Source organism: Stomoxys calcitrans, chromosome 4 (genome assembly GCF_963082655.1).
Source record: "Stomoxys calcitrans chromosome 4, idStoCalc2.1, whole genome shotgun sequence".
NCBI classification, from domain to species: domain Eukaryota; kingdom Metazoa; phylum Arthropoda; class Insecta; order Diptera; family Muscidae; genus Stomoxys; species Stomoxys calcitrans.
In genome coordinates, this window is record NC_081555.1 from 154886452 (window position 1) to 154902500 (window position 16049).

The window sequence follows — 16049 nt, forward strand, 5'->3', positions numbered from 1 at the left end:
AACCGATCTGGGCCAAATTGCAGAAAGAAGTCGAGGGGCCTAACACAACTCACTGTTCCAAATTTCAGCAAAATAAAGGTAATAAATGTAGCTTTTATGGGCCTAAGACCATAAATCGCAGGATCGGTCTATATGGCAGCTATATCCAAATCTTGACCGATCTGGGCCAAATTGAAGAAGAATGTTGAAGGGCCTAACACAACTTACTGTGCGAAATGTCATCCAAATCGGATATAAAATGTGGCTTTTATGGGCCTAAGACCCTAAATCTGAGGATCGGTCTATATGGCAGCTATATCCAAATCTGGACCGATCTGGGCCAAATTGACGAAGAATGTTGAAGGGCCTAACACAACTCACTGTGCCAAAATTTCAGCAAAATCGGATAATAAATGTGGCTTTTATGGGCCTAAAACCCTAAATCGGCGGATCGGTCTATATGGCAGCTTTATCCAAATTTGGACCGATCTGAGCCAAATTGACGGAGGATGTCGAAGGGTCCAACGCAACTCACTGTTCCAAATTTCAGCAAAATTCGGTAATAAATGTGGCTTTTATGGGCCTAAGACCCTAAATCGGCGGATCGGTCTATATGATGGCTATATCAAGATATAGTCCGATATAGCCCATCTTCCAACTTGACCTGATTATGAGCAAAAAAAGAACTTGTGCAAAGTTTCTGCTCAATATCTCTATTTTTAAAGACTGTAGCGTGATTGCAGCAGTCAGACGGACAGACGGACGGACATGGCTAGATCGTCTTAGACTTTTACGACGATTAAGATTATATATACTTTATAGGGTCGGAACGGATATTTCGATGTGTGTGGGCCGATGTGTGCGAGCCGGGCTCAGCTCTCTATATTTGTAAAAATTAATTTTTGTTTGCTTCTCGATTTCTTTGTTTGTGGGCTTCATATAGGATCAAAAACGGCTGAACCGATTTTCATGAAATTTTCGCAGATTGTGTATTATGGACCCATGGTGAAAATAGGGTACTTAATTTTTTGATATGTGACGGGAAAGGACCCTCCACCTTTCCCCTAATTTTCAAAAATACCAAATCTCGGAGATCAGTAGGGCAAATTAAGCGAAAATTTGTTTGCACACTTAAAGCAACCTAAAACAAAAATTTGGTATCAAAATCTGGGGTGGGGTGCCTAGGAGGTCGCCACCCCCAAAAACCCTCCAAACGAATTTATAGACCACAACAATATGGGAATCAAATTAAAGGTATTTGAGAGTTGAAAACGAATCTGATTTCCAATTGTGGGACTTAGTGTATCACCCCACCCCCAAAAAACCCCTCAAATCGGACATATTTACCGACCAAGGCATTATGGATCTTAAATGAAAGGTCTTTGGGAGTAGAGCACAAAATTCACTTTCACTTTTGGACCAAGTCACGGAGGGTCCACCACACCCTAAGAAAGACTTTTACTGGCCATTGCAATGTGGGGTTTAAATAATAGATATTTGAGTGTAGAAAAATCCACAAGAAAATTGGACTAAATTTTCAACTGAAATTAGGCATAAATTTCCAAATTTAGAGCACTACTCTCCAACATAGCGTTTTGGGTGCAGCAGAGCAGGCCGGCTCAGCTAGACTATTATATAAAAATAAAATTGTTGCGTTTTCTTTTTTCTTTTTGCGTTCTTTTCATCGGGCTTTTGGTCATCCGGTTTTGCATGTACCACCGTTTTTGTCTTCAAAAGACTTTTTCGCTGGAGCTACTTCATCCATTTTGACAACATGACCTAGCCAACGCAGCCGTTGCATTTTGATGCGTGTAGCTATGCTATCGGCGTCATACAGCTCGTGGTTCATACGACGCCCATACTCTATATCAATGTAAACTTGTCTATACATTTAATGAAGTATCTTTTTCTCAAACACTCCAAACACTGCCTCGTCTGCTTTCACAAGTACCCATGCCTCAGAACCATATTACAACACGGGTAGTATCAGAGTCTTGTATAGTGTAATCTTCGCCTGTCGAGAGGTGGTCAAAAGTAGCATCTGTTTGCCAGTATTATTCTTCGCTGTATCTCAAAACTGGTGTCATTCGTTTCGGTTACGGCGGTGCCGAGGCAAATAAAGTTACTGACTATCTCAAAATTGTAGTACCCAACTTTCTCCATTTTCTTTATCTGCTCGGTGGCACAAAGCGTTATGGGAGTTGGAACCATCTATTTCATTTTATATCCATTTTCTGCCAGAGCCATTTTCACTGACTCTCCTTCGTTGCTTTCAAAGGCTGCAGTTACTACTTTCGGTGACCGACCTATGATGTCGATGTGGTCGGCATAGGCGAGTGGCATTTGTTCTCTTGTGATTAGTTTTTTGCCGCAGCGAAATCTATCATCCTCAGCCCATTACCGGACGTTATCTCTTAGAGGCTAAACTTTCCGATTGTTGGACCAAAGATGTCTTTCTTCCGCATCTTTGTATTAAAATCTCCTAGAACGATTTTAATATCATGGGCGGGGCAGCGGTCATTTTCTCTCTCGAGGCGCTCTTAGAAAATATCATTGGTCTGCTCGTCCTTGTCTTCCGTCGGGGCATGGGCACAAATTAGGCTGATGTTGAAGATATTGGCTTTGTCCATTTGGTGTTCATCGTTATCACTGGAAGCTTAGCTGAAAGCTACCGGACGCGTGAGGAATCAGGTGGCACTGGCTCTTAGTTAAATACTGAGTGCCAATGATTCTCGAGATGACAAGGCGAGTTATTGGCGCCTTCAAATAACCAATGGCCAACATTAGCGTCTGTTCCCAGGTTAGAGGCGGCTGGATCTTTGGACAAGCTCCTCGCCACAACCGGGGCTACATGTGCAATCACACACGCATGGGTTTTGTGGGATTGCACATGTAGCCCCCGTTGTGGCGAGGCGCTTGCCCAAAGATCCGCTGTTGGGGCGCTGGGCCAGTAACCCGCCCGGAAAACTATGATAATCACTATACACCCCCATAACGTTGATGACCTCCCCCTCACCATCATGTTCAAAAACTCCAGATCTTGGAAATGGGTGCATCGAAATTTTGTATATCACCTTATGGTATCCCAAAAACACGAAATTGATATAAAATTGTGGAGTCACACAAACTGGGGGGATGCCCCCTCGCAAAACCCACCCGAACGGACACGTTTACCGATTGGGACAATATGGGTATCAAATGAAAAGTATTTAAGAGTAGAGTGCGAACTTGGTATAAAAATTGCACTCTAAGTGTGGGAGGGGTCCCCACACCCCAAATACACCACCCAACCGTAGGCACAGAAAGACCTCCGGGGGTGGGCTAAACATCCCCCAGAAAAGTTTTAGGGGATATGGGACTCAAATGAAAGATATTTGGGAATAGAGTATGAATATAAAAACTAATATTGGTATCTAGAGACCCGTCCCAAGTCCAAAACCGCCCCACAAGTACCGCCACAAATCAAAGTGGACCGACGGAGGCTATATGGAATTGAAATGAAAAATATTTGAAAGTAGAGTATGAATATGAATAAAAACTGGATGCAAATATCTATGGGGGCGTTGCAAACCCAAAACAGCACCAAATGTACCGCCCAAAATCAAAAAAGGGACCGATCGGGACAATATGGGACTCCAATGGAAGGTACTCGATAGTATAGTACGAATATTATTGTCGAATAGTAAAAATTGGGTATAATAATCAAAACCGTCCCAAGTTGGCATATGACACGATCAAGTTATTATGGGACTCAAATAAAAGGTATTCGGGAGTAGATTTCGAATATGGTATTAAAAATGAGGTTCAAGTGATAGCAGTTTACCTACCCCTTAATACACCTCCCAAAATATGAATATTTGTCAATCATGGCTATATGGGATTCAGTAGAAGGTACCGTTCGGACTCGGCATAAAACAGCTTAATTTTGAAACGGGCAGCACTCAATTGATTTTGTGAGAAGATAGTCTCCCTCTAATTTGTTCCATAATCGGAGGTTTGAGAAACACTAAGCCACAAAAAAGTAGTGTTTTTTGGCGTTAAAGTTATGCCCTTTTGCCATTTGTTTGCAGAGTTGCATTTTCCAAAGCAAAGCTTCTCAACTTTGTGTTTTGGCCGAGTTAAAAGCTCTCTTATGATTACATTTCTTTAACACTCCTCCCTCATGTATCACAATTGGTTTGTGATCCCGCAAGGTATGCTACAAAGCAAATATGTGTTCATATACAAATCCTAAATGAAATATTATTTAATATGTTGAGGTTTTTTTTTTTGTTTTTTGACGCAATCACAGCAGCTCATATGAATGAAGTTTTTAATTATAACGATAATATCGCTAATTAGTATAAAAGCCACAATAAGCTAAATATTCACACAAAATAGATGCAATGGTTTCGGGTCAAATGGGAGGGAAAAGGTAGATATTTCGTATATTTTGATAGTTTTATAATTATGAAAAATTTAGTTCAGATGGGAAACCAAAAGAGCTAGGAGATAAACATTTTAAACTACAGTTTGAAATGAAGCCCTTCAAGAGTATATCCAAATAAATTTCATAAATATTGGGTTGCCCAAAAAGTAATTGCGGATTTTTCATATAGTCGGCGTTGACAAATTTTTCTTCTGTTAGTTATCAGCTGTTACTTTTAGTTTGCTTTAGAAAAAAGTGTAAAAAAGTATATTTGATTAAAGTTCATTCTATTATTTATTAAAAATGCATTTACTTTCTTTTAAAAAATCCGCAATTACTTTTTGGGCAACCCAATATGTATAGCCCACATTGCTACTGTGCTGAAGTATATTATAACTTTGTACATTTACTTGTAACATCCTAAAGGGGGAAAAGATAGACCCATCGCTAAGTATACGAATTAGAATTACTGACTCTAAATAATTTTCTAACTCAATCTAACGCTTGTTATCTCAAAACTTAATGTAGATTTGAAAAAGGTTTATTTGACACTTCTATAAAGGAAATCTGTCAAATAAACTTATTTCAAATCTGCATTAAGTTTTGTGAAGAAGATCGTATTGGTTTCCTTCACAACCATATTAAATATGCATATATCTATCTATACTCTACCTTGATGTAGTATAAGTAGCCGCATTCGCTTAAATTCCCCTATAATTATAATAGTGGCCTATATATTCACTAACATTTGAGGTGAAACCGTATAATTACTTCTATATGGGTCTTCAATACAGAAAATTGCGCCTAATTTAACCACTTGTGGGTGGACATGTGTTAAATTCTGTGCTTAACTATATTCAAATATTAAATTGACCACAAACTGTTCAAATATTAAATTGACCACCCATGAAAATTCTGTAAAGGAGCAGGGGCAAACTTCTCACATATCAAAGAGTGCGGTCAGATTCAAGTGTTAATAATAGGGGAACTCCTTTTTATTGGCAATTCCGAACAGGGTGCTGCAGTGCGACACCTCTATAGGTTAGGTTAGGTTTGTTTGAATGGGTTGCCCACCAAGGGTGAGTTCACTCGCAGGCCAGTTTGGCCCATTGTGGTACCCTAGAGAGAGAAAGGGAAGAGAAAGGGAAGAGAAAGAAGATGTGAGACCTCGCGCTAGAGGTTATACACGAATAATAGAATGACAGGGGGAGTGGAGAACCCTAGCGGGGGGTGAAGAAATGCCCGTCCCAACGCAAGCACGAATCTACCTACGCCGGAACTTGTGGCACACCCCAACGGAACCATCCTGTTCCCTCAACAAATCTCAGGAGACATACCAGAGGTGCATTCGCAAGTTCATTCGGATCACAGAAGAAACGGCTCCCCAGAAAGGAGAGCCTACGTCTCTGCAGACCCGGACAGGAACACAGCAAGTGCTCAATAGTCTCCTCCTCATCATGCAACTCTTACAGAAGACATTGTGCGGAATCCCCATGCGGCCTATGGCGCAGTATCCGGTTATGACCCCTGTCAAGGTACTCATCGACCTCTCATCGAACGCCAGCAACTTCCTTTGTCACCCTCTGGTCAATGACCGGCCATAGCGCCTTTGCAGCCTGGCAACCATCCACCGAATCCCACCTCTCCATCGACGCCACCCTGGCCATACCATCTACGCCGAAGACGGTTCACTCTTCACCACTACTATGCGAGCTGTCACACATCGGCCCAAGCAACTGCAAAACATCGATTTGATGAGTCATCCGCCGTATAGTCCTGACTTGGTACCGAATGACTTCATTTTATAGCCGCACGTAAAAAAAAAAAGGTTTAGAACACCTGAAGAAGCGGTCGATGCGTTCAGAATACCTGTTTCGGAGATACCTCAATCAGAGTGGCGAAAGTACTTCGACAATTGTTTCAAAGGCATACTAATGTGTAAAAATCTTAATGGGGAATATTCTGAAAAACAAAAATTTTCGATGATAAATATTTGTTTTTGTTCTCTAATCCCGAAATATAAAAGGCAACCCTCGTATGATGCATATGTGACAATATTTGGATATAATAACCGCATATATCGATCTTTTGTGTTAGAATTTTGAACCCATATAAGGACCATTTATTAGCCGATTTTGCTGAAATTTGGATTAGAGAGTTGTGTTAGATCCCTCAGCTTGCGTACCAAGATTGGTTCAGATTGGAACAGAGAGTTATGTTGGATCCCTCAGCGTGCCTACCGAGTTTGATTCAAATTGGACCATATTTCAATATAACTGCCATGTATTCATAAATTGTGCCGTTTTAACCCCATTTTGATGAAATTGATTTTTTCCCATCATATTCATTTTCATTCCCTTATTCAAAATCTAATAGTTGAAATTCATTCAAGTTACTGCTACCTTCTCCACCATTATCCATAAACGATGACCATTATGGCATTATCGATAGCCCCATGTTGCATTCATAATGCCCCTCCACTAACAACACAACCACAATTGTTCGCACTTGATAAGTAAAGTAGAAAAAATGCCTCAACATAGCCTTATTGACACAAAACTTTGTCCTTGCAAAGCAATCCATGCACTTTTACTTCTCAAGTGAAATGCAAATTTCAAGTAACAAAAAAACGACAGAATTTTTCAACTGCTTCGTCATCTTGTTCGTAGTCTTGTATTTTGCCTTAACCTCAGATGCCCATTAGCAAGGAGAGTCCATGAGAAAATGGACTCCAGCAGAAGCCTGTTGGAAAAAAGAAAAGAAAACTTAAAAAAATATTTACATTTGCATTGGACAAATAAGAAAAATATTTTTCCACTGCCAACATCCGTCATGGAGGCGGAAAAGAAGCGCAAAGCAACTTAGAGCAGGCAATGAACGCCGCGGTGACGGCTAACGTTCAGTAGTGGCTAACTAGAAGAAAAAAAAAGAGCACATTAAGTAATACGCGCCAAGTGATACTTTTCGTAATAAATTGGGCCGAGTAATGGTACTTTGGCGTAAATATCAACCCCCCCGCTTCCAACTCAATGGCCTCCTCTGTAGCGTGAAGGACGAATAACTTTAGGAATTTCTGAGATGAAATGAAGAAAAAATGCTGCTGATGCAAATGCCTTTGGATTTTTTTTTGCATTCTGTCAAAGGTTGGACAACATTTTTAGCAAACTGTAATTCCTTCCCAGAGGGGAGGGGGGAGGGAGAGGAATTTTTGCATTTTATGATTTTTGATTTTTTTCTTACTCTCCATGTCTCTGCGATCTTTTCACACCCCATCTCTTGAATTAATGGAGTCCTAGGTTTATGGTTTTGAATGCCTGGGTTTATGAGTTTTCTGCTGGCCTTGCATATCAACTGGATTTAGAGAATTCTAGTTTTGCCTTGTGCTAATCCCCACACCACCACCCATAGGAATATTTCGAATTCCAGATTGCAGTTTTTTTATTTACTCGCTCTTTTTGTGTTTTTTTGCTTCTATACCCTAACACTTGCCACATCTATGGGTTAGCATTTGTTGAATTGTATGCATAATAGGAAATGACAGATGCACAAATCGATGGCTGGTTGAATGGATGGATGGCGAAATGCAGGTATGAATGATTGGTTTGATAGGTCCATGGCTGATTGAGTGGACATTTGATTTCCATTGCCATGAATGAACGGATATTTAGCTAAATGGAATTTTCCAGGGATTTTCATGTTCTCCTTTCATTTTTTATGGAGATTTCTGTTTTCTGTGATTTTATTAGATTTTTTTTTTCACCATAAAAATGCATTAAATCTTTGACTTCATATGATTGTGGGTAAATGATGAAATCAATGGGAGTCAAGAAAAAATAATTCACTGTTTAAAATTGGAGAGAAATCGGATAATATATAAAATAAAAAGAAAAAAATAATATAAGAAATTTTATGGGCTCAGCCTTAAATCGGGTCAACGGTCTTTTTGGCTACCATATCCATTTAGGGTTAGTTACGGTCCATATTCAGTGCATATTTTGAGGGGCTTTCTACAATTCCTTATAATCAATTTCATCGAAATCATGTTATTTAAGCGCCTTTTGAAGGCCCAGGGTCTCAAATAACAAGATCCTAATAAACGGCAAATATAAGCAATTATTGTTTTTTTTTTTTTCATTTACAATGAAAAGGTAAAATTTTTTTTAAATTTTAGTTTTTTGAGATTTTGGAGATATTTATTTGAAAAAAATTATTTTTTGTCTTTTTTCTTCGATTTCAGATCCCCCAAATGATTATGCTGACTTTCGATGGTGCTGTCAATTTGAACAACTATGACCACTATTTGAAAATATTCAACGGTAAACGCAAAAATCCAAATGGTTGCAATATACGCGGCACCTTCTTCATGGCTCATGAATACAGGTAAGTTTTAATAATTTTATTCCTCTGTGTATATTTTTGTAAGAACGAGTATAAGTATATTTTTGTAAGTGTATTAAAAGTCTTTTCAAACATAATCTTATATAAAGGACAAATAAGAAAATAATTTTCTTTAAGTAGTTGAATGGTTCTATTTCTTCTCTAAAGCATTCAATTGCCTTCCCATGACAATTGCAACTGAAAAGACAAATATTTGCATTTTTAATCATTTTAAGTCTTTATAAAGACTGCAAAGTTTTTCTTCATATATTCAAAAGAAGTTTTTAATTAGTCAAGTTTCCTTTTCCTTTTTTGCAAAAAAAAAGTAAAACAAACAAATATACCAACAAAACAGGGATATTTTCATATTCGCAAGTACCACAAAGCGTATGAGTGTTATGTGGTTTACCACAGATAACTCATACGCCATAAAGCACCATTAATATCCATTGAGTCAGAGGACTGAAAAAATATTCAAAAAAACTTAAATAACAGAACAACTATAAGCGTCTTTTGTCCTTACGAAAAATGATATATTTGAAAGAAAAATTACACTTTTTTCAACATCCACAAAATATGAAATAAGAAAATAATATTTCAAGCAAGCAGAAAAGATATATGAGAATGAATGTGACCGCCAAAGAAAAGCTTTGAAGAAATTTTTAAACAAATAGGAAAATAACAATAGGAGTTAAGGAGAAAGAAACAATTGCAAAATAAACTGAGATGAATGGGGAATAATTTAAGTGTAGTGATATAATTTTTTGAAGCATAATACAGAGAAGGAAGTAAGGAGTCACAAACAAAAGGGTAATGATATATATAGTGTTTTAAAGACCACCATAGGACCTCCAAAATACACAATAAAATAAAATAAAATGAAATAAAACAAAATAAAATAAAATGAAATAAAATAAAATAAAATAAAATAAAATAAAATAAAATAAAATAAAATAAAATAAAATAAAATAAAATAAAATAAAATAAAATAAAATAAAATAAAATAAAATAAAATAAAATAAAATAAAATAAAATAAAATAAAATAAAATAAAATAAAATAAAATAAAATAAAATAAAACAAAGTAAAAAAAAACAATAAAATAAAATAAAAAAATAAAATAAAATAAAATAAAATAAAAAAAAAAATAAAATAAAATATAATAAAATAAAATAAAATAACAAGTCATTGTTCAATTGTGTATAACAAAATATTGGTCTTTTAAGTAGCTATATCTATAAATAAACCGATCAGAACCATATATGACAGGGGATGTCGAAAAGACTAACATAAGTCACTGTGTAAAAGTTTCATTGAAATCGGATTATAAATACGCCTTTTATGGGGCAAAGATTCAAATCGAGATATCGGTCTTTATGGAAGCTATATCCAAATCTGGACCGATTTGGGCCAAGTTGCACAAAAATGTCGAACTCACTTTCCGAAATTTAGGCGACATCGGTCAATAAATTCCTTTTGATGGGCCTTAAAACCTAAATCGGCGGATCGGTCTATATGGCAGCTATATCCAATTCTGAACCGATCTGAGCCAAATAGAAGAAGGGTATCGAAGGGCCTAATACAACTCACTGTCCCAAATTTTGGCGACATCGGTCAATAAATTCGCCTTTTATAAGCCCAAAACCTTCAATAGAGAGATCGGTCTATATGGCAGCTATCTTCAAATTTACACCAATCTGAGCCAAATTGGAAAAAAATATCGAAGGGTCCAACACAACTCACTGTCCCATATTTCGGTGACATCGGACAATAAATGCGCCTTTTATAGACCAAAACCTTAAATTGAGAGATCGGTCTATATGGCTGCTATATTTAAATCTAGACGGATCTAAGCTAAATTAAAAAAGGATATCGAAAAGCCTAACACATCTCACTGTCCCAAATTTTGGCGACATCGAACTATAAATGCGCCTTTTATGGGCTCAAAACTTTTAACTGAGTTGAAGAAGGATGTCGAAGGGCCTAATACAACTTACTGTCTCAAATTTCAGCGACATCGGACAATAAATGCGCCTTTATGGCCCCAAAACCTAAAACCGAGAGATCGGTCTATCTGGCAGCTATATCCAAATAGCTGCCAGATAGACAGCAAAATTTCAGCCAAATCGGATAAGAATTGCGCCCTCTAGAGGCTCAAGAAGTCAAGGTCCCAGATCGGTTCTTATGACAGCTATATCAAATTATAGAACAATTGTAACCATATTTCGCACAGTTGTTAGAAGTCATAACAAGTTTCTGCCGAATCTGATAGGTATCGCGCCCTCTAGTGGCTCAAGAAGTCAAGATTCAAGATCGGTTTACATGGCAGCTATATCATGTTATAGACCTATCAGCCAAATCGGATAGTTATCGCGCCCTCTAGTGGCTCAAGAAGTCAAGATTCAAGATCAGTTTGCATGGCAGCTATATCAGACTATAGACCTTCTTGAACTATACTTTGCACAGTTCTTAGAAGTCATTACGAAACACGTCATGCTAAATTTCAGCCAAATCAGATGGGAATTGCGCCCTCTAGTGGCTCAAGAAATCAAGACCCGAGATTGGTTTACATGACAGCTATATCAGGTTATGGGCCAATTTTAACCACACTCAGCATTTTTTTTTTTTTTTTTTTTTTTGAAATCATAAAAAGCGCCCCATGCAAAATTTCAGCCAAATCGGATAAGAATTACGCCCCCTAGAGGCTCAAGAAGTCAAGTTCCATGATCGATCTATATAACAGCTATATCTAAACATGGACCGATATGGCCCATTTACAGTCCAAACCGACCTTCACAAATAAAAAGTATTTTTGCAAAATGTCAAGCGGCTAGATTTACTCCTTTGTATGTTGGCGTGCTTTCGACAGACAGCCGGGCGGAGGGACAGACGGACGGACATGGCTAGATGGACTTAAAATATCATAACGATCAAAAATATGGAAACTTTATGGGCTCTAAGACGAATATTTCGAGGAGCTATAAACAGAATGACGAAATTATTATACCCCCATCCTATGGTGGAGGGTATAAAAATAGTGTCACATGCGATTCATGGGGGATGGTATATAAGATTTGGCCCGGCCGAACTTATCACGCCTTTACTTGTTTAATTAAATATCAAACAAGGCATATCTCAAATTCAAGCCACAAAAAAGCCAAAGATAATTTGTTACACTTAAGACCGCTTAAAATCACTTTCTAGTTACTTGATGCTCTCAAGCTAAAGAAATGCTAAAATGATGAAAAGGCAACGGCTTGAAAAATCTTTTTTTTCCCATGCAGTTTTGGTCATTATTTTCGCTCATGGGCACTGACTCACATACAGTAGGGAGAAAAAAGAAACAAAAACAGGACAGAAAAAAACTTTCGGGCAATTGATGATAGCAGTCAACTTAAAATGGCATTAAATCATAGTTTCAGTTATCTTAGTTTTTCTTTGTTTCCCTCAGTTGCCATTCAAAACAAAAAAAAAATAAAAAAAAAAAAAGGCCGGAAGAAGTGCAGAGAAGTGTTTCTCAGACGTTATGGAATATTTTGCTGTTGGACCTGTTTGTAGCAATGGCGAGATATTTTAAGAGATTTTTGTTATGCCTTTAAAAATGTGTTTAATCATTTGGTATACCCACCACTATAGGAAAGTGGGTATATTTATTTGGTCACTCCGTTTGCAACAAATCAAAATATTCATTTCCGACCTTACATTCTTGAGAGTCATATAATTCTAACATGATTTAATGGTATCCGTGTTTCTGTCCATTCTGCCGTCTATCCGTGTTTCTGTCCGTTCCACCGTCTGTCCATCCGTCTCTTGTCAGCCTTCAAAAATTGAAATATTGAGCTAAAATTTGACACAGGCCCCGATTTTTTTATACACACGTGTTAACTTCTTGAACGATCGAAGGCAGACTATATTTGGATATAGCTGTCATATAGACCGATCTGCCGATAGAGTGTCCGAAACCCTTAAAAACTGCCTTTATTACCCGATTTCGCTAAAGTTTGAATCAGTGAGTTGTTTTAAGCCTCCCGACTCAATTATAATTCAGATCGGACTATTGACCGATATGCCGGTTAAGGGTCTGCAGCCCATTACATGCTGCATTCATTAACCGATTTCGCTGAAATTGTGAACTGTGATTTCTATTAAGCCTCCCGACATTCGATATGAATATGGTCTAGATCGGACCTATTTTTTATACAGCCGCCATATAGACCGATCTGTCGACATAGGGTCTAAAGCGCATAAAAGACGCAATCATTAGTCGATTTCACTGGGAAATTGAAACCGTGAATTGTTATAAGCTTTCTGTCATCCTACCAGAATAAGGTCCAGATCAAACCATATGTCGAAATGTCTACCATATAGACTGATCTTCCAATTTAGGGTCTTAATCCCATAAAACGCTTAGTATACTATAAAGACCCGATTTCGCTGAAACTTGGACTAGTATAAGAATTCAAGACACCTGTACAATATGATTTAGATCTGCCGATATTTGAATATAACAATAGATATGGTAGGAGAGGCCACCATAGCGCAGAGGTTAGCATGTCCGCCTATGATGCTGAACGCCTGAGTTCGAATCCTGGCGAGACCATCAGAAAAAATTTTCTGCGGTGGTTTTCCCCTCCTAATGCTGTCAACATTTGTGAGGTACTATGCCATGTAAAAACTTCTCTCCAAAGAAGTGTCGCACTGCGGTACGTCGTTCGGACTCGGCTATAAAAATGAGGCCCCTTATAATGGAGCTTAAACTTGAGTCGGACTCCACTCATTGATATGTGAGAAGTTTGCCCCTGTTCCTTAGCGGAATGTTCATGGGCAAAATTTGCAATTTATGGTAGTAGAAATATAATTAAAATTTTCATGGCAACAAAAGTTCGGCACGACATGGTGTTACTTGTTTACTCGATCTAGCCATGTCCGTCCGTCTGTCCATCTGCCTGTCAGTCGAAAGCACGCTAACTTTCGAAGGAATAAAGCTAGACGCTGGAAATTTTGCACAAATACTTCTTATTAGCGTAGGTTGGTTGGGATTGTTAATGGGTCAAATCGATCCATGTTGTGATATAGCTGCCATATCAACCGATCTTGGTTCTTGACTTGAGCCGCTAGAGGGCGCAACTTCCATCCGATTTGACTGAATCTTTGCATAATACTTTCATATTACTTCCAATAACTGTGCCAAGTATGGTTTAAATCGGTTCACAACCTGGTATAGCTGAAATATAAACCGATCTTGGATCTTTACTTCTTGAGCCGCTAGAGGGCGCAATTGTAGTCCGATTTTACTGTAATTTGCACTTGATGTTTTGGTATTACTTCCAATAACTGTGCTAAGTAGGGTTCAAATCGGTTCATGACCTGATATAGCTGCCATATAAACCAATTTTGAATCTAGACTTTTTGAGCCTCTAGAGGGCGCAATTCTCATGCGCTTTGGTAGAAATTTTGTACAATGGCTTCCCTCATGAACTTCAACATACGTGTCAAATATGGTCTGAATCGATCAATGGTTTGTTACAGCTCCCATATAAACCTGTCTCCCGATTTTGCTTCTTGAGCCCCTACGCATTTCTTATTCGAATTGTCTGACATTTTACACATAATTGTGGTCCAAACCAGACCATATCTTGATATCGTTCTAATAGCAGAGCAAATCTTTTCTTATATCCTTTTTTGCCAAGGAAGAGATGGCGGGAAAAGAACTCGACAAATGCGATCCATGGTGGAGGGTATATAATATTCGGCCCGGCCGAACTTAGCGCGCTTTTACTGGTTTTTTGCTTTCGTCGCCAAGAGCACACTCAGTTAAACAACAGACAATGATGAACTCTGTATCATGTTACGGATATCTCTACTATTGCCAACTCTTAGTAGATGTTATGTAGTTTATTGCTAATTTTAAACGAGTTTAATTTTATAAATATTTATTTTTTTTTCTAAACATTTGAGTCCAATATGCTGTTGGCAAGAAGTGGGTTTTAAGTTTTGTAAGGTTGTTTGTGTTCATTTGTTTTGTATTTCAAAACTCTGCAAAAAAATTGAAAATGTCACAATAAAACGATTTAAGTCAATTCAAATGTGCAAATAAATATTCAGAAATGTAAATGAGCATAAAACCAAAAAACAGCATAATGATTAATCTGAAAGCCGCAATTAATGTCCATTTCGGCTGAAATTATGCAAAAAGTATTATGTTATAACTTCCAACAACTATGGCAAATATGGTCCAAATCGGTTTTTAACCTGATATAGCTCCCATATAAACCGATCGCCCGATTTGATTTCTTGAGTCTTTACAAGCTTAAATTTTTGTCCGATTTGGCTGAAATTTTGCATTTACGACTTTCAACAACTGTGCCTATTACGGTGTAGGCCACCGTAGCGCAGAGGTTAGCATGTCCGCCAATGACGATGAACGCCTGGGTTCGAATGCTGGCGAGACCATCAGAAAAAATGTTCAGCGTTGGTTTTCCCCTCCTAATGCTGGCAACATTTGTGAGGTACTATGCCATGTAAAACTTCTCTCCAAAGAGGTGTCGCACTGCGGTACGCCGTTTGGACTCGGCTATAAAAATGAGGCCTCTTATCATTGAGCTTAAACTTGAACCGGACTGCACTCATTGATAGGTGAGAAGTTTGTGTTCCTTAGTGGAGTGGGCAAAATTTGCATTTGCCAAATACGGTCCAAATCAGTCTATAATCTGATACAGCTAACATATAAACCGGTCTCACAATTATCCTTGTTCGGTTTCTAGAAGCCTTAATTATACCCACCACCGAAGGATGGGGGTATATTCATTTTGTCATTCCGTTTGCAACACATCGAAATATCCATTTCCGACCCTATAAAGTATATATATTCTTGATCAGCGTAAAAATCTAAGACGATCAAGTCCGTCCGTCCGTCTGTCTGTTGAAATCACGCTACAGTCTTTAAAAATAGAGATATTGAGCGGAAACTTTGCACCGATTCTTTTGTCCATAAGCAGGTTAAGTTTGAAGATGAAGTCCGATATAGACTATATCTTGATATAGCCCCCATATAGCCCTCTCGGACTATATCTTGATATAGGCCCCCCTCGATTCGCCGGTTTAGGGTCTTAGGCCCATAAAAGCCACATTTATTATCGGATTTTGCTGAAATTTGGGTCAGTGAGTTGTGTTAGATCCTTCGACATTCTCTGTCAATTTGGCTCAGATCGGTTCAGATTTGGATATATCTGCCATATAGACCAATCCGCCGATTTAGGGTCTTAGGCCCATGAAAGCCACATTTA

At 38.1% G+C, this 16049-nt stretch overlaps 1 protein-coding gene across 1 annotated transcript in view; it reads left to right on the top strand.

Moving 5' to 3' along the window:
- The window catches only part of LOC106085119 (chitin deacetylase 1), a 195278-nt gene that overhangs the window by 112396 nt on the left and 66833 nt on the right, over positions 1-16049 (top strand). Inside the window, exon 5 of the mRNA XM_013249167.2 lies at positions 8625-8767. Within this exon, the coding sequence (XP_013104621.1) occupies positions 8625-8767 (143 nt within the window). The remainder of the gene's footprint in view (positions 1-8624; positions 8768-16049) is intronic.